We start from the raw sequence: 17,804 nt of genomic DNA on the forward strand, positions 1-17,804 counted from the left end.
GGTACGCAAAGGCTAATTCGGCAAGACACGGCACCGCGGCAAAAGCCGTCACACGTTCAGGTCGTGTTTTCTTCCACTGACGTCGTTGGTTGGTCGAGGCAGCGTTACGGCGCGACGGTTTCTCTTCTCTTTTCTCTTTCTCTTCTTCTTCTCTTTGTAACGATGCGCGGCGAAATATTTGTCGGCTTTGCTAGCCTTCTATCGTGCGTTTATCGCATAGTTCTGCGCTGCGTCGTGCAATGCTCAGCAATGTTGTTCTACAGATTTGCTGCTCTGATCCTGCTAATTTTTGTCAATGTATGTTCCATCCTTCCTTGTGTCTTCTGTTTCTCATTCTTTAGGTTGGCCAAATTAACACGTCTGCAGTTCCTCGTGGATTATATTTGGTATGCCCTTCATCTTCCCACAATCAGCTACCGGTCTTCTGACTGGGCATTTCAATTCCAGGCAAAAGTCAATGTCTCTCAGTATGGGTACATATATTATTTTCAGCTTCCTGTTCTCTTCACTTACGTCGTATCAGCCAATCCCTTCAAACCGCCCTGCTCGACCCCATCTACGGGCTTTACACTAACGATGCTTCTGAGCCCCTTCTCGAGTCCCGTGGCCTACGTCAGTACTATCAATTCGGGCTCTACTCCCACTGTGGTTATGTTGCCGCCAAGGAAGGCATCTGCTCCAATCACTCCGCCGCCTACGAATACCGACCTTACGATATCATCACGAAAGACATGACCGCCAACTACAGCGCTATTACCCAGGCTGTTGTCAGTGATACCACTTTCCAAAATTCAAATTATCTTGCCCAACCCACCAAATCTGCGTATTATTTGATCATCATTGGCACAGTTACTACCGCGGTAGCCTTACTCGCGTCAGTATTTCCTTCCTTCCGCTATTCGTAACCAAAACTCATCTCATCTTTCTATTCTAGTGGCGTGGTCAAACAGGCGTTCACCTTTTTCATATCCACCGTCTTCGCCGCTCTAAGCACCATATTTATTCTCTGTGGGGCCGCGATATGGACGGCCATGATCAACAAGTCTGCAACTATTAATAATGTGCTCATCGGTGACACCTCCAATCCAGTGTCCGTTGGCATTGATGTTTCCGTTGGCCCAGTGCTCTACTTACTCTGGGCTGCGTTTGCTTGTGTTTTCGCCTCCATAATACCATACATGATAACGTATGTGTATTCATCACTTGTATCCGTCAACTGCGTCTAACCTGTCTTCAAGGTGTTGCACATACCGTGGATGATCGATGATTGCTGGTCATCATCGTGGGCGCTACGCATAGCTACATATCATAGCTTACTCATGGACTGGGTTCTGTCATTTATATTTACCCCGTATTTTCCATGTCTACCCTGTTTCGAGTAGATACATTATTAGAGTATCGGTCTGAACTGTATTTTCGCTTCCGCGGAGAAAGTGTAAAAGAGAGAGAGAACGCATTCACTCATCCCCACAGTCCCAAACCTTCCTTCAACTCGCGCTCCAAATCCTTCATATCTAGACTGCTCTCATGTCTCCTTTTCTCTTGGCCTTGTGATTCATCTTCAACTGTCGCAGCTTCTCTATTGCATCGCGAACAGGTACAGTTGCCAAAACCCCACTCTCCCAATGCTTGTCGTCTTTGTGCTATGTCCAAAGACGGGTCAACATAAGTGATTATCAGCTCCTCGCCTGGTAAAATGGCGCGTTTAGCTATCACGGTTATGCGTGCAAGTGCAGACGACCGCTGTAGATGCCTGATAGACAGGTTGGGATCACAGGAATGGTTCAAGTGAGAGTGGAGGAGGTACAGCCCTCCATGAGATTCGAGATCTATACTATATGTGAGCAGAATGCAAGGCTGAAATTAAGATAGGGGCCGCGTACTTAAGCTCATTCTTCCCAGTCCTCGCAAGAAACCTTCATAGCTAAACAGCTCCTTCTCCGTTTGTTCTGCCAGCGGTTTCTTCGACTTTGCGACGATTTTCAAGGCTTGAGGAGATCGGAATGCGTCAACGTACAATGTCCACACTCGTTTCCAAGTCTCCCGCTCTGGCGTCAGATGAATCTTTTGAAACCGCTCTTCCATCCCAAGCTCTGCCATCGCCTTGACAACGTCCCACTCCTGTTCGCCACCCAGCAAAACCCGAGCGGTGACGCGCGAGATTGCGTGCAGGGCCATCCATGCCAGTGATCTGGCCTGCTTGAGCAACGGGACACTGGCAGCGTTCTGGCCGGGACACAGAAGGGGATGGGTAGACACTGATCGCGAGAAACAGAGACGGGTGCAGTAGCGCGCAGAACAGTGCTGGCAAGAGACCACAAGGGCAGATGATTGTGAAAACGGTGTAGTACAGTGAGCACAAGCGACTGCGCGCTGCTGGAGGTCAAAGATGTCCCACTCTGGTGCGATAATCCACGGATCCTCCTTCCATAACGTCTCGCCTTCCTCGATGCGTCTGAGTGCGACAAGACCTTTCCCCTTTTGCTTGTCAAAATACCGGACGGCGACAGTCGGCGGCAGGGTCAGTACGGAGTCGGGAAGGAGAGACGAGGTAGGGTAAGTTTCTCGTGATGAGGCCTTTGCCTTTGCCTTTGCTTTTTTCTTCTTTTTCGTTTTTGGTGTCGTAATAGTAGAGGCATTGTCGTCCTTGATAGGTCCCTCCGCCTCCTCGTCCTTTTTTGAGTTAGCCATTACACGCCGTACTCGTTTCTCACCGACCACGCCCTGCCACTCCGGATACGCATCGATGACCGCGTCATGCAATTTATTGGTATCTAGTCCTGGAAGAGACGGCTGTACGATTGATATTACTGATTGGATCGTTTCATCGTCAGGTACTATGGGCAACATGAAGAATAACGTATCGCAGTGTGTTTATTTACTACAAGCCGGGATCCGGGCGGACCGGACCCCGATCACGATTTCACATACTATCTGGACAAAAACATAGCCCACCGCGAGGGTCGAACTCGCAGCCTTCAGATCCGCCTAGAATCGGTAAGAGTCTGACGCTCTATCCGATTGAGCTAGGCGGGCTATGTAGAATATGTTATGCCAAACATTATGTTGTAGACAAACTGTTAGGCCTTGTGGGACCAGCTGACGGAAAGTGAAGAGTTTCAGCATGTCAGCCGAGTTTCAGGCGGGGACTGAAATATAAAAGCCTCAACTCACAGCCCCACTCTCTACCTTTTTCCTGCCTTCTCTCTTTCTTGCTGTTGTACGCGTTTTCCCGGCGTTGATACGTCGTCATGTTGAGCAAAACAGGCACAGCGACTGCGCTTTTCGCAGTTGCTTCCTCTTTCGTCGGTTCGGTATGTGCAATTTCCAAAGTTAATAGGAGCGGCAGATACCTTTACGACGAAGGGGGCAATAGGTTCTACATCAAAGGCATAGCATACCAAGAGCAGGGTAAGCGCCGTTTCAATTGCTTCTCATGCACGACTTAACGTCAAGGGGGATTTAGGCACCGTCGTGGCGAGTTCCGACAATGCTTTCGGAGAGCCCTCGACTTTCATTGATCCTCTCAGCTCTGGCTCTGCCTGCAGCCGTGACTTGCCTTACCTTCAGCAGCTCGGCGTCAATACCATTCGCGTGTACAGCGTCAATTCGAGTTTGAACCACGACGCTTGCATGAAGACGTTCAGCGACGCCGGCATTTACACGATGTGAGTGAATAACAGCATTTTCACACTCTTCTCTCATTCGTATTTCCCATCAGAATCGATCTTGCGCTCCCTTTGAATGGCTCCATTGATCGCACCTCCCCTTCTTGGTCAACCAATCTCTTGGACCAATACCTCCGGACCATTGATGTGTTTAATCAATACGACAATGTCCTCGCTTACAATGTCGGCAACGAGGTCGTCATAGCAAATGGTACATCGGTGGCCCCTTATGTAAAGGCAGCGGCTCGCGACATCAAGGCTTACCTGTAAGCACTTTCTAAGTCTTTTCTCATATCTCATCCGTCAACAAACCCGCAGGCAATCCAAGTCGTCGTCTGCCCTGGTCGGTTACTCGTCCATTGATGGCGATACAAGTTTCCGCCTTCCACTTGCAAACTTTTTCTCTTGTGACCCCTCTGGCGACAACTCGGGTGCAACGGCCATCGACGTTTATGGTCTAAATGAATAGTATGTCAAAGCCATCTGAATCCTAACAATTCACTAATAGCGCTGCCCAAGTGCGTGGTGTGGAAATTCCACTTTTGCAGCCTCTTACGCCAATATCGAGGCCGATTATGCGGGATACAACGTCGTGGCGTATTTTAGTGAATTCGGTTGTATAACGGGCGGGCCACGTTTATGGACGGAAACTCAAGCCTTGTTTAGCTCCGAGATGTCCGATGTTTGGTCCGGAGGAATTGCCTTTTCGTATTTCCCTGCTTCGAGTGTTCAAGGTCAATTCGGCATGGTCAACATCTCTTCCGATGGGAGCAGCGTCACCACCGGCGATGATTTTGCCCGCCTGAAGACGGAATATGGCCAGATCAGCCCTCCAAACAGTCCTTCTCAGTCGTCTGCTACCACGACATACCCAGCGTGCCCCACGACGAACGATACCTTTGCTGCTTCAAGCATCTTACCTCCCACGCCCAATGAAGATGCCTGCAATTGCCTGTACCGATCACTTGACTGTCAATTCACACCGGATACTTCGAACTACACTGCGATCGTGGGTGAATTGATCAACACAGCATGCAGTCTCTTAGGCTCTTCGGGTGGGTCGTGTGACGATATTGGTGGCAGTGGTGCAAATGGAACATATGGTCGTCTTTCCGGCTGTGATCCCAGTAAGACCCACAGCTTTTTCCGCCTTGTGCAGCTCTGATTCTGTGTTTTGCAGCAATTAAGCTTTCATACGTCATGAGTGAATATTACGAGCGCAACAACAGAAATGTGCAGGCATGCAGCTTTTCTGGAAATGGTACCGTCAACAGCGGTGCATCGAGCGCGGTGGCAACAAGCGCAGCAACCTCCTGTGTGTCTAACCCCTCTGCCACCTTTGTTCCTTCTTCTCCTGCTACTCTTGCCGGCAGCAATGGAGGTTCTTCCTCCGTTACTTCCGGATCTTCAGGCTCCAGTGGTAGTGGCAAGAACGGTGCGGTCGACCTTGTTGCCGACCGCAACGTTGTGTTTGGTATCTTAGGCCTCGTTGCTGTTGGGGTTATCAGCGGCATTTGGACCATTCTTTGAAGTAAAAGTAAAGGGTATTCGGAACACTTCTGGACTTGATACCGTAGTGCATTCTACAACGGACTCTATACCAAATATTTTTTACGATAGTAATTCATTCGGACCGTGAGAAAGGATCCCGACAGACAATGTTTTGTTTGCGCGCACGGACCTATTGTTTCAAACTCCGCTGCCGCAAGTCTCCTATCTCGTCTCGGAACGGTAAAAATTTCTTGTCTCTTACCATCATCATGGCATCTCCTGTCGTGGACGAAGCTCAGGCAAACTGGCGTGTTGCCGACGACAAGGCCATGGTACCTCCCAGAGTTGGCGATGAACCTAACGGTGGATCTCTTCTCCCCAATGATCATCACCCTGGCCAGGGACCGGAGGCTGCAGACTACAAGCGGGGTTCCAGCGCAGACCCCGTCGTCTCCGGTTCTAGCATAAAGGGCGATCCTATGTTCCGCGAAAAGCAAGTGAAGGTGCTTAGGTCTTTCCTGTCTATTGCTTCAGTGCGTCTTTGTTAGAGTCCAAAAAGAAGGAAGATATGAGAAGAAAAAGGCCCCCTGTTTGGTTTGGCAGCCTGGCGTCTCTCCTTTGCTCAATGGGTGACCTTGAGTTGGCTTTACTTGACTCTCATTGCAGGCTCTTGGCTTATTCTTCTCGGGGCTTGACAACGTTCCCCCTCTGCACTTTTCCTCCACTATATCTCTACTGGGTGTTTACTTTCTGCTGTGTAGCCGAACAAAGTCTATATCGGAGGTCTTCCCGAGAACACGCGTCAAGAGGATTTGCAGGGATGTTTCGGGAAAATCGGTAACATAGTTAACATTGAGCTCAAGTGCGCGTTTATATCGCTCATCACGTTCTTATCTGACGGCCCTTCACTGTAGAATTGGCTATGGTTTTGTGGTATGACATTTCCCCGAGTATGGCACGCCTCCCACTCAATCATTGTAGGAATTTGACAGCCGCGAGGCAGCCGAAGAAAGCGTCGCAAAGTACAATGAGGGCTATTTCATGGGCAACAAGATTCGTGTCGAGCTGTCTCATGGCGGCGGCAGGACGGCTAAGTACTCAAGTGACCCAGGAGCTTGTTTTAGGTGTGGGCAAATGGGCCATTGGGCAAGGTGAACTTTCCATTCATTCCGTCGTGACCGTTTGCATCTGATGTATTGTAAACCAAGGGAATGTCCGATTGCAGGGCCGTAAGTGTTTGTTCGCAGCCTGCGTCTTCACCCTAATATTGTTGTAGTCCTCCCCGTCGCCCCAACGACCCCCCCTTGATTGAACGTATCCAACGCGACCATGCTGCGCCTGTTCCCCGCGACACGCGCTATGACTACCCCCCTCCTCCGCGTGACTTTCGGCGGCCCCCATCTCCTGTTCGGGACTATCGTGAATATCCACCTCCACCTAGTCGATATGACGACTACAGACGTCCTCCCCCAATGATTGAGCGCGACCGCTATCTTGACAGGGGTCGCTATCCTCCCGAGGCTGCCTACCGTGGACCTATTCCTCCGCCTGCCTATGCTTATGATCGCTATGACAAAAAGGCAGAGCGGTATACGTATCCTCCTCCAAGTGGACGTCCTAGAACGCCTCCCAGGTATCGAGAAGACTTCGATCGGATGCCTCGGTGAGTTATTTTATACTCTATCCTGTCACTCTGGTTCCAATATCTTCCAGTGACTATCCGGATTACCGCGGTCGTCCAATGACACCGCCTCGTTTTGCTGATTATCCTCGAGGTGCAACACCTGAGGCCAGATTCAGGTATGGATACCTTCTTATTGTCCTCGCTTTTTCCTAATGTTTTACAGGCGGCGTTCTGAAAGTCCTGCTGGCCGTTCTTCTGGTGCCTATGAGTATGCTCCTGGACCTGACGGCAACTATCCGGCTACACCTCCTGGCCCACCTCCTCGTAGGGAATATCCTCCTCGTAGTCGTGAAGCCGTCGAAGTTTACAGAAGATAAAAATCTCGTTCGAAATACTTGAAGCTTGGTTGATCACTCCCGGCTGTTTCATGCATGACTTGGCATTGTATGATGCTCGTGTACTGCATTGTCTATCTATATTCACTCTATTCTCAACTCTTTATACCACTAGGTATACAATTAAGTATAGATGGATGGTATCAAACGGCATTCAGAGCGTAATTTTCTTGCCTTCTGCCATGGCATACAGTGTATCCCTGTCGTTTGACTCATCTACCATCGCTCGTAGATGCCCATTCTCTTTCTTCAACAGCGCGGAGGGACTGTCGTATTCGACCTTCAGAATATTAGAATGTTGAACAGGGCAGCGAATGTCGGACACAGAAGGCTTACAATGTTACCAGCGTCGAGGACCAGCTGCAAAAGATAAAGCCAATCAAGCCAAGTTTATGCAGTTGCTCTAATACGTACAATCCTGTCAGCATCCATAATCGTTTGAAGTCGATGGGCGACTGTGATTAACGTGACATCGCCTTTCAATTCATTCCTAAGGGAAGACTGAATCACTGTGTCTGTTTTGTAATCTATGGCAGAGGTTGCTGTAGAGGATAGGTAAGGATGATGGCCCATGGATACAAGACATTATTGCCTGACCTTCATCAAGAATCAATAGTTTGCTATCCCGGACGATCGCCCGCGCGAGAGCGATGATTTGGCGTTGACCGACGGAGAGATTACTACCACCACTTGAAATGGTGCTATCAAGATTTAGAAAACCTTCTTGGTCGACATCCTGTAGCGAGAACAGACCCGATGCTCCCAGGGCATCGTTCAATGTCGCGTCGTCGTATTGATCAAAAGGATCCAGATTTTGTCTTAGGGATCCACTTAGAAGTTCGGGCTATATGCTCTCAGTTAACTAGATGTTACGATGAAAAGTGCACTAACCATTTGCGGAATGATGGTTATGCTCGAACGCAGTGCATCAAGATTGACTGATGAAGTAGGTAGCCCATCATAATAGATGTTCCCGTCAGTATATATGCACCTAAGAAGCGATAAGGTCAAGGAACTCTTCCCGCTTCCTGTCCTGCCAACTGAGCGGAGGGTCAGTGAACTTCAGCAGAGCAGGAAGAACAGGGTTTCTTACCAACACCAATTCTTTCGCCAGAATTAATGGTGAAGGAAATGTTATGTAGTACTGCAGGACCGTCTGGCGAGTACCTGGCTGTCAAATCTTCAACAACGAGTTTTCCAGAGGTTGGCCAGTAAGCGGGAGGTGCACCCCCTGCAGTGGGCTTAGGCTCTTGCTCTATAGTAACATAACCTTGAATTCGCTCCAAGCTAATGACCAAGAAGTGTCAGGAACTACGTAGGATGCAACGGGAGAAATATTGACCTGTTCCCTGTAACCTTATTAGAGACGCTCGTACTGACATGTTAGCTGTTTAAGAGCGTACCTTGGACTTCGAACTCGTTCAGTGTCCTCACCCACCAAAGTATTAAACCGCTGAAGCCAACTGAATGACAGACATGATTTATACTATATCATGCCAGAGGATGAAAGGAACTTACTGGCCATGTTCAAAGAGAAGCCAGTGGTTGAAGCTGTGCGGTCCTGGAAGTACACTAAGTATACCGCGAGGGTGGCTGCAAAGAGACCTCCGAGGGTGTCAATCCGAATGCACACCCAGCGATTGAGATTGTAAAATGTTCGTGCAGTACGCGTATAACGATTGATTCGAGACAAAGACTCCTGTGCGAAAGCTTCCTGAACGCCATATGCTCGTATAGATGCTGAATTCAAGTAAGCTTAATTCCATTTTGACAGAAGATCTTCAAATACTTACTTAATCCAGCTATTGCTGCACCGAAACTGCTCATGCCGTCAGTACAAGAAACACACGAGTAGGTAATCTTCATGTATACATACTGCGAAAGAACCGGCGACTTCGCGTTCGACATCTCGCGCTTGACTGATAGCTGCGCCTTTATGTACATCTGACCGCACCAAGCTCCAGCAAGAGCAACAATTACTGACGGGAATAAGAAAAGCGGAGTCACAACGACAACAGCCACAAATTTGACGAGCATGGTCACAGAGATCTCCACCACATACATGAACCACATCGTGATCGGCCCGTCAACTGGATATACAGTTATGCACGGAAAAGACAGAGAGAAAAGACCTACGTGCTCTGATATCTTGAGTACACCTAGCGATAACTCGCGAAGTAGGAGTAGTGTCGAGCCACCTAAGTACTCGATTTGAGCAACAGCAATTAGATGCAGGAATAGGGGGCACCTTAAAGTTGTTCCTAGAACTGACTGGATGAGCTGCCTGTGAATTGTTCTAGACGATCGCAGAGTCGCAACGACAAATAACATAAATGTGGCAGCATAAACCAATGCTGCAAAGAGAGTGAAAGAGCCTAAACAGTTCAATGAGCACTATTACTCCTCTTGCTGACGACAACCCCACTCACTGTAGATACTTATATAGCTAAAAATTGGATATCAGTTGTGAAACAAGGCTACCTAGAATTCGAAACACCCACAAAAAGACAGGGATTTGATACGTTTCTCGATCGTCGTACTGTGAGGCCCAGTGTCCCAACCACCAAGTCTGCGCGGCATTTAATATTTCTGTGATGGCAAGTCCACCGATGAAAGACGCGAAGAAAAGCCAGACATGACTGCCTCCAAGAGAGGAAAAAAAGAATATAACTACCGTAGTACACATTTAACTTAGTTCAATGTGGAGATGTGATGATGAAAATAACGTACGTGCAGGTACACCAATATGTCCCTCTTCAATCTCTTCAGCCACTATTAACTTGCCGTCAGACTTCTTTGCGCCAGGGGGAGGCTGAGAATCTATTTCTTCTTCTACTTTATCCATTGCTTTCTGAAATTGATCGGTTTCGTCTGTCAGCAATGCATCGTGCGCCAACGCATCACTGATAGAGCCTTGACTTGCAACTCTGCCATTCTTGATGGAAACAACAAAATTGGCTATCGGGCGGGCCATGGCAACATTGTGCGTCTGATGAATAGTCGATGAATGATGAGCATTGATGAATGAAGCGTTCGCTTACCACTAGAATGACTGTTCGGCCCTTCGTTAAATCGCCCGTGAAGCACTTGTCTACTATCCATTTGGCGGTGTGGACGCTATGGTGATGATTAGTAACCATTCTGCTCATTATCCACAACAACCTTACTCGAGAGCCGCCAGAACATCGTCCAACAATATGATTTGCGCTCGGGAGTAAATAGCGCGCGCAAGTGTGACTCTGGCTTTTTGGCCCCCACTGAGGGTCAAACCTTTCTCCCCCACCTCGGCTAGATCGCCTGCTTCGAACAGGGAAATATCTCGTTCAAGCCCACACTGATAAATAACTTTCTTGTATCTTGCTTCATCATAAGGTGATCCAAAGAGAATGTTGGCCTTCAGCAAGAACGCTTAGCATGAAGAGACAAACACTTGAGATCACGCACTTTAATGGTCTCATTTTGAACCCATGATTCCTGTGCGGCGTATGCAACGCCTCCATCTCGAGGAAGGTTAAACCATGCGTCAGATCCAGCTGGAATGAAGTGCATCTCGCCTAGAAAAGAATCAAGAAGATGAAGCTACCGATTGTTAACCACGAACCTAATAAAGCCATAAGCAATGACGTCTTTCCAGAACCCGTAGGTCCGACAACCAGATTTATATGACCACGTTGGAATATCAGATCATTGTCGATCTTGAGTAGGAACTTCCTCTTCGATGAAGTGAAAGATCCATCGGCATCGCTAGACCAGACAAATGACGCATTCCGGAAGCCAATCTGCGACGCATCCACCTCATGATTGCCTGTAGCACGCAGATCTATGGCAATGTCTTTCTCCGTGTAAGAATCGAGAAGTTCCGTCTGCGAAGGGGTCAATGACAGCGGACCTTGTCAGTGGTCATATGACGCACATTCCGAAGGAAATCTGTCATACGATCAAGCGAAACTTTACCGGTGATAGTGTCTGTGATAGAATTGAAGACCATGTGAAGCTGATCTCTCAACATGTCAAAAACCGACATGCTGGAGAAAACTTTGGAAGCGCTCAGCTGCTGTTTCATAACAATGGTCTGCGTTATGTGAGTTTCTGGCTAATAAACAGCTAAACGAAGAAAGTACGAACGCTGCGTACTAGTTAGATGAGCATCATGTCAAGACCAAGTCCCACTCACTAAAAAGAGAACGTGAGAACCATTGTAATAATCGGTATCACGAAGCTTAGAAGAAAACACTATCAGAGAAATTTTTTTTAGATAAATGGCAAGAAGATTACTTTATGGTCCCGTTAAGCAGATCCAATATCTTACGCTTTTTGATCCAAACCAGCTCTTCGTCTCGCTGCTCAGCGATCTTGTCATTCATCTTCTTCTCCCATCCGAAGAGCTTGATCATGCGAAGCACGTTCATGGCTAATGGAAACGTTGAGAGAGAGAGACACCAATACGCAGTGATGAGATTACTTTCGGTGACCGTTTGCACTCTCCCATCCGTTTTCTTCAGACGTTGCTCTTGGACGGTTTGAGTGAACTTAGCCACGAAGCCAGGAATTGGGAGCATGACTATGATAAATGCCAGACCAACAAACGCACTGTAAAAGGCTCTATTAACACGATACATAGGTAAAGGAGAGATTCATGCCTCCAGCCTAAGACTATGTAAAGGAAGCAGATGCAAAGCGTGATTTGCACAGGTACATAGACGCCAATAAGAAGAAAATCCCTCGCGTCTATAATGTTTCCCAGGTCTGTCGTAACCAAGTTATTGATCTTGCCCACCAGGTTGCTTGTATCTGACTGAGAAGCTGCTGGAGTTTGCCCTGATGGGGACTCCTGCGTTATTTTATTCGACGAAGAGGCATTTTCAGTACTAGCGTCGACATTTTTATCCCTGGAGTCGGTAGAGACTGCATCAGAGGTTCCATGTAAGGTGTTGCTCCCGATCGACTCTGTAGACGGTGCATCATCTACGAAAGATGCGTTATCAGGAGTGGGAGCAGTGCTTTGCCCGGAACTATTCGTCGTCGAAGCTTTCACACGGACACGAAGTGAATGCTCGAATACCAGCTGAGTCATAATGGCTTCGGCCCGTACCATAATCCTCGTCTGAAAGGATGTTAAATCGATGTGTAGCAAAACTTCGGGCCTCAGCTTACTGCAATAAAGATATACCACTGAATGGCGATTGAAGCAACCACAGGCCCAAAGAATAGCCATAATATCCAGACAATAGGTCTGACAAAAGCCTCTCCGTCATCTCGATGTTCAATGTAGCTGTAAGATACGTAAGTTAGTGGACGCACACATAGTGAACAGTAACCTACTAAAGTAATCTGTTGATACCAATGGGGCCGGCAAATGTACCGCAAACGTGCACCAAAATCATGATAGCCAAAACTGTATAATCCCATCGGAACACACGCATCAAACCGAAAAAGATGTGTCGCTTTTTAGCTCCCGAGAAAACATCCAGATGCTGTATGCTATGATATAAAAACTCGCAAACATTGGACAAGGGAAACGGTACAAACTGGGAAACTTCGAGCTTTCAGTACTTGAGAGGTGTCGTAATCCGCAAGGGGCGGAAGCTGATCAAATGGCAGGTGGGGAATACGATAGGCCTTCATCACCAAAGGGTCAAGGTAGCTATGGAGCATCATAGATATCAGAGGGGCCGTCTGTTCTGGGCTTGGTAGCGGCATTGGATTCTGGTACTAGGAATCAATACTGGCATTACTTGAGAATAAAACACGCCATAATGGAATACCTCGGGACCGACAGGAATATAAGCACGGGGGATAATTAAAGGTACCAAGACAGCGACGATGCCAAGAAGAACGATCTTTGCCCACAGGATACAGTTTTCTGTATCTTGCATTGGCAAAGTGTACGTCAATAATGGAAAGAGATCGCGATAGAAGTAGATTCCGAAGGCTGACAGAAGCACAGCATTGAAATGCCTGGTGACAAGTCTACTCCATCTTGGTTTTGCCGTTATAGCAATGAGACCGAGGAGGGATGTGTATAGCTGCACAACGATCATGTGAGAATATATGCGGAATGTGGAAGATAACTGTACAAACGAATGTCAAGCATGAAGAGACTTGCAACCATTCCTTGTTCGTGAAGGCAAGGGAGTGTTCTTTCTTTTCATGGGTCCCGCCCCGTTCACCCGGCACCAGAGCCACAGTCGAAAGCCCAAACAGAGCTAAGGAGCCGAGAAGCCTGAAGACCATGTAAAAAAAGATGGAGGGCCCTCCATGAAAAGCGACATGTTCTCTGACTTGGGCAAGGATGCCATGAGATTGATTTGTTAGTTGGAGTTGCTCATTATTTTCAGGACTCGATGTCTTGCTGTTCCACAGTCGCAAAATGAACTGTCTCACCGGCCTCCAGCTGAGTAGAGCATGAAATATGAGAATGGCAGCAGACGCCGTGGCGATGCAGACAGGTACTATTAAATTGTCGGTGTAAATACTGTAACACCGTCTTACACCGTCAGTTGGGAAGAGAAAGAATATAAATTTTGAAACTTACGCCACAGGACTTTGACCGTTCAACACCAATGACCAAAAATCTGGCTTGTCTGGGGTTACCTGAGAAGCCGAAATAACGATTTCCACGAAAATGCCAGACATGGCTGATAACAGGAAACGGTATGCAGGAGTTCGGAAGCAAAAGGTGAGTCAGAGGAACTGTTAAAAGACAGAGGTGATGTAGATAAACATCATGACCAATGTCCATTATATTTATATATTTATATTAGTACTGACTCTGCATCAATAATTACATAATCCTAGCAGAGGGCAACGTCCTCTGCTGCTCGCTCGAGGAGAAACCGGCTATAACGAGAGCCTCAGAGACTGTCCTCAAATCAATTGCAACATGTGAATGGCTGGCTATCTAGTAATACAAGGGAGAGGTGGATGGGGGACAAAAAACTTGACGACTTGTACAATAATGGTCCAGTAATACTGAATGAGGATTGGTTAAGTCTGGCGAAGCCAAGACTACTCGAGTGAGCCAATTGTGAGATAAATGAAGAGGCGGAGCCTCACCAGGCAACAGGAGTTACTGACAGGTGAAGGAGGAGGCGAAGCCTCGAAGCCTGGGATTGGTGGTCAGGAAAGATTGACAGTGAGAAAGCGGAGCTCATCTCACTTAGGGATGCGGGATGAAAGTAGGAATGAAGAAGAGACACCTGGCGCCGATGTCTCTCATGAATCAGCATCAGCCGAGACTCGGCACTGAGACAGAGACGGCACCGGCAATCCCTCTTCATGGACGAGCGGAGCTCTGTATCTCTGTGTCGACAGAGATTGTGACAACCTCGAGAGTCACGCAGAGGCCTGCGAAAACGCTCCCTACCCTTGGAATCCGCCTTTACGACGGACACGCGTGGCACGTGATTTACTTAGCGGCAGTGGCAGAGGTCCTCATTAATGTTGCACTAGGACCGCATCCATGACTGCAGTCTATCCTACGGATTCTTCCTTACCTTCGTCGTGGCCCTCAGCATCGGATACCCATCTGCCTGCTCATGGTCCTATCCCCCTTTTCGATGCCCACCTTCGCTTTTTGACGGATTCATATCTTAGCTTTTTCCATGAACGGTACGTCTGTCCTATCTCTTCGCGTGCTATTTTTCCGATTGCTCTCGCCACAGAAAACGTATTGAGGAGTCTTAGTGAGCTTATTCGCCGAGGCCGTCGCGACGTTTGCTCACGGTTCGCCTGCTGTAGCGTTGATTCTCTCCTGAAGCTTCATCGGAAAATAAAAAGTATTGACTCCTTCCTGGATGACCGGACGGATCTCAGTAACTCGAGGACCGCCTGGGCTGAAATAAGGGATAACGTTGAAAGGGGTGCGTAGTCTTACCATGCGCGATTGCCCATTTTATGCCAAGCTCCTTTTTCAGAGGCCCAAGCTCGGCAGGCCTTTCTGTCCACCTTGACCGTCGATGTTCTTAATCCCTTGACCGCAGTCAAAGTAAGTCTGTTCTATCCCCAATTACATTCTCATTATTCGCATTACTCAGGAAACGCAAGAACGGACAAGGAAGCGGATCAAGGAAGATCTCAAGAATTCCGGATCAGCCTATAATGAATATGTTGAAGTGACGTTGCCCAAATTTAAGATGAAATATATCAAGAAATTTGCGGAAGTCGAGGTGCGCTCATTTGCTTTAATGATGGCCGACTCCGTAACACCCCTTTCAGGAGTCTAAGAAAGCGGCGTCGTCGCCGCCAACCTCACCCCAGGCCCTGCCTTCTGATCCACATCACTCCACTACACTGGCAAAACCCAATCATTTGGGAACAGCGCGTCCGACAGTCACTTCCCCTCAACCTCTGAGAGCCATCGACCGTCGGCCATCTGGTAGTGCACCTGGACGCAATCGTTCGCCGTCTTCTGGCACTGCCTTTTCAGATTTGGCGCATCAAGGTATACTGGTGTCTCTTTTCTCTCTTTTGATTTTTTTGACGCCTTCTAGGTAAACGACAGTTGAATACCTTGATTGGCTTTCTAGACAAGAGTGGCACCGTCAAGGACTCACTAGGCGGTAAAGAAAACCACGCGCTTCGTGTCGTTCGAACAAAGAAGGAGTTAGAAGACGCCGGTTTGTTCGTTACGAAAAGTAAAGGCTGCCATCTGACTATGTGATACAGACAAGGAGTATCGAAAGGGTGTCCATTGGTTAGAGACACTTCGACTACGTCGTACAAAAACACTGGAAAGTGGATATAAAGTGCGTTGGCTGTAGTCAGGCGTGGTTTTTCAACCTTCATGTATTCACAGAGCCTGTCAATGTTTGTCGAAGAGTCGTCAGCTGCAGTGAAGAAGGCTCTTGAAAAGTACACCGATAATATGATGTTGGTCAACTCTTTTTCTGCTATGCATGCAAGCTGACTATCTTACAGGGCCACAACTACCACTCAAACACAACTGTCTGCCCATGCACGTTCAGCTGTAGACAGGATCTCGCCGGAGAAGGATGTTGCGCGGGTGAAGGCTTATATTCCGCGTTCGTTAGCCTCGGCAATACCCGAACCCATCTTATATCAGCATGGCCTCGTTGGAGAATGCAAGGATTTGATTTTTGGCTTCAGCTTGGTTGATTATGCGACTTCGAAATTTTTGCCGGATGGAGATATTCCCAAGATAGTCAAGATGTGTGTTGCAGAAATTGATTCTAGAGGGTCGGAAGCTGAAGGTATCTATCGAGTAAGTGTTCAGATATCGCTTTGGATGTTGATTGATATCTTCTCAGGTTTCTGGTCGGCATGCTGTCGTCCAATCGGTGCGTTGAGTCACAAGCGTGAAACACTAACCGTCTGATGCTTCTGTCAGCTGCAGCGAGATATTGAAAAGGATGAATCGGCCTTCGAATTCAAACCGCATCACGATATCTACGCCGTTGCATCCCTTCTCAAGGTCAGTATGGTCAAGAGTAAGAGCGATTATACCAGCCTGAATCCCGTACCTATAGCTATATCTACGTGAGCTTCCGGAGCCGGTGTTTCGATTTTCCCTTCAAGATCGCATTCACCATTCAGAAGAATTAGGTCTGTTATTATCTTCAGTTGATGGCTTGTGTCTTGATCTCCATCAAAAGCCGAACATCAGTCCAATAATTTCGTGCTGCTTAGGTCGAAAATGCGTCGTTTGCCTGCAGTACATCAAGCAACTCTCAAAGCAATTGTGGAACATCTAGCCCGAATTGTAGCAATGAGCGATAAGAACAAGATGGATGCCAAAAACGTGGCCATAGTTTTTGGGAGCGTAATTTTCGGCGAAGACGAGATCCCCAGAGGCGCCGATTTGTTGACCGTTCAATCGTGGAAGGTGAGATCATACCATCTCATACGGCTTCAGGTGTAGGTCCTCACTATTCTTCCCAGGATTCCCTGATGGAGGATTTGATTACGAATGCCGGCGTTCTGTTCGATGAGCAGGGTGCACATCATTCCCCTCCTTTGCCTCCGACCCCACTAGGAGAGCCCACGCCTCAATATTCATATGGGTCCAAAACTACTAAATTTGCACCGCCATCGTCTCTCTCACCGACAGCAGATTTCACGCCCGCACTACCTCCTCGTCCAACCAGTAGCATCCATCCATCTCTCCGAGCAGGGCAGGCGTCGCCAACTAAGGATCGGCTAGATACTCCTCCCATGCCTCAGCGGCCAGACAGCATCACTTATGCAGAAGAAACAAATGTCGTCGTCCCATCTTCACCGTCCATCACCTCGACCGTCTACGAAACAGACGAATCAACAGAGGAGCTTGGATCCTCGCCCTCCTCCCCTGGACACCCCAAATCCGTGAAATCAGTACGCAGTGCAGGAAACCCACGAAACGACCCGGTATTGAGTGAGGATGCGCCAGCGACATGATGGTGTCGTTTTTATTTTTTGTTCAGATATATTCAATTGGGCTGGGTCTTCTTTCGATGTTCCTTGTGTGGACAGTAATGCTTTGATAACTGACCTGTTCATTCATATATATATGTAACAAATTTGTAACCGTATAATTCTTAGTTCCCGTATCACAAAGGTCCTGCTATAGAATGAGCGTCAGTTGCGTTGAGAAGCCATGCTACACTGAGGGTTGACGTTGATACGCGT

At 47.9% G+C, this 17,804-nt stretch overlaps 7 protein-coding genes and 1 non-coding gene across 8 annotated transcripts; 5 read left to right on the plus strand and 3 right to left on the minus strand.

The window, feature by feature from the left end:
• Positions 1 to 55: 55 nt before the first annotated feature.
• BT62DRAFT_927476 (uncharacterized protein) lies at positions 56 to 1,625 on the plus strand. The gene is made up of 7 exons (XM_043185259.1): positions 56 to 203; positions 264 to 297; positions 342 to 386; positions 448 to 473; positions 524 to 874; positions 935 to 1,186; positions 1,239 to 1,625. Exons 1-7 carry the CDS (start codon positions 163 to 165, stop codon positions 1,258 to 1,260), a joined length of 771 nt encoding a protein of 256 aa, XP_043043670.1. The 5' UTR covers positions 56 to 162; the 3' UTR covers positions 1,261 to 1,625.
• Positions 1,327 to 2,979, minus strand: BT62DRAFT_1072287 (SET domain-containing protein). Its single transcript, XM_043178841.1, has 2 exons — positions 1,884 to 2,979; positions 1,327 to 1,829 (listed from the first exon to the last, which is right to left on the minus strand). Exons 1-2 carry the CDS (start codon positions 2,848 to 2,850, stop codon positions 1,462 to 1,464), a joined length of 1,335 nt encoding a protein of 444 aa, XP_043043671.1. The 5' UTR covers positions 2,851 to 2,979; the 3' UTR covers positions 1,327 to 1,461.
• BT62DRAFT_t38 lies at positions 2,949 to 3,036 on the minus strand. Its single transcript has one exon. It is a non-coding gene; the product is annotated as a tRNA-Lys (tRNA).
• Positions 3,037 to 3,131: 95 nt separating this feature from the next.
• BT62DRAFT_942911 (glycoside hydrolase family 72 protein) lies at positions 3,132 to 5,325 on the plus strand. The gene is made up of 6 exons (XM_043187853.1): positions 3,132 to 3,411; positions 3,467 to 3,668; positions 3,722 to 3,934; positions 3,987 to 4,136; positions 4,188 to 4,795; positions 4,849 to 5,325. Exons 1-6 carry the CDS (start codon positions 3,252 to 3,254, stop codon positions 5,196 to 5,198), a joined length of 1,683 nt encoding a protein of 560 aa, XP_043043672.1. The 5' UTR covers positions 3,132 to 3,251; the 3' UTR covers positions 5,199 to 5,325.
• Positions 5,326 to 5,376: 51 nt separating this feature from the next.
• BT62DRAFT_927480 (uncharacterized protein) lies at positions 5,377 to 7,457 on the plus strand. The gene is made up of 8 exons (XM_043185260.1): positions 5,377 to 5,662; positions 5,921 to 6,021; positions 6,074 to 6,092; positions 6,141 to 6,310; positions 6,368 to 6,388; positions 6,436 to 6,822; positions 6,873 to 6,959; positions 7,007 to 7,457. The coding sequence occupies exons 1-8, from the start codon at positions 5,429 to 5,431 to the stop codon at positions 7,158 to 7,160; spliced, it is 1,173 nt and encodes a 390-aa protein (XP_043043673.1). The 5' UTR covers positions 5,377 to 5,428; the 3' UTR covers positions 7,161 to 7,457.
• BT62DRAFT_927482 (P-loop containing nucleoside triphosphate hydrolase protein) lies at positions 7,218 to 13,897 on the minus strand. Its single transcript, XM_043185261.1, has 29 exons — positions 13,714 to 13,897; positions 13,260 to 13,653; positions 12,944 to 13,204; positions 12,708 to 12,884; positions 12,501 to 12,652; positions 12,333 to 12,450; positions 11,819 to 12,282; positions 11,641 to 11,768; positions 11,454 to 11,589; positions 11,373 to 11,397; positions 11,092 to 11,250; positions 10,780 to 11,041; positions 10,623 to 10,732; positions 10,346 to 10,572; positions 10,220 to 10,295; positions 9,909 to 10,167; positions 9,680 to 9,848; positions 9,608 to 9,624; positions 9,427 to 9,553; positions 9,315 to 9,376; positions 9,026 to 9,268; positions 8,697 to 8,918; positions 8,582 to 8,641; positions 8,272 to 8,448; positions 8,070 to 8,218; positions 7,776 to 8,022; positions 7,593 to 7,720; positions 7,515 to 7,538; positions 7,218 to 7,458 (listed from the first exon to the last, which is right to left on the minus strand). Exons 1-29 carry the CDS (start codon positions 13,812 to 13,814, stop codon positions 7,333 to 7,335), a joined length of 4,800 nt encoding a protein of 1,599 aa, XP_043043674.1. The 5' UTR covers positions 13,815 to 13,897; the 3' UTR covers positions 7,218 to 7,332.
• A 185-nt stretch (positions 13,898 to 14,082) lies between these two features.
• On the plus strand, positions 14,083 to 14,444 carry BT62DRAFT_927484 (uncharacterized protein). Its single transcript, XM_043185262.1, has one exon. The coding sequence runs from the start codon at positions 14,215 to 14,217 to the stop codon at positions 14,425 to 14,427; it is 213 nt and encodes a 70-aa protein (XP_043043675.1). The 5' UTR covers positions 14,083 to 14,214; the 3' UTR covers positions 14,428 to 14,444.
• A 164-nt stretch (positions 14,445 to 14,608) lies between these two features.
• Positions 14,609 to 17,795, plus strand: BT62DRAFT_961845 (RhoGAP-domain-containing protein). The gene is made up of 15 exons (XM_043188610.1): positions 14,609 to 14,789; positions 14,843 to 14,863; positions 14,919 to 15,040; positions 15,095 to 15,165; positions 15,215 to 15,346; positions 15,396 to 15,621; positions 15,671 to 15,796; positions 15,846 to 15,925; positions 15,976 to 16,049; positions 16,098 to 16,401; positions 16,448 to 16,477; positions 16,528 to 16,611; positions 16,667 to 16,742; positions 16,793 to 17,022; positions 17,079 to 17,795. The coding sequence occupies exons 1-15, from the start codon at positions 14,641 to 14,643 to the stop codon at positions 17,571 to 17,573; spliced, it is 2,220 nt and encodes a 739-aa protein (XP_043043676.1). The 5' UTR covers positions 14,609 to 14,640; the 3' UTR covers positions 17,574 to 17,795.
• Positions 17,796 to 17,804: the final 9 nt, after the last annotated feature.

Source organism: Guyanagaster necrorhizus (genome assembly GCF_019112545.1).
Source record: "Guyanagaster necrorhizus MCA 3950 unplaced genomic scaffold BT62scaffold_4, whole genome shotgun sequence".
Classification (NCBI taxonomy): Eukaryota; Fungi; Basidiomycota; class Agaricomycetes; order Agaricales; family Physalacriaceae; genus Guyanagaster; species Guyanagaster necrorhizus.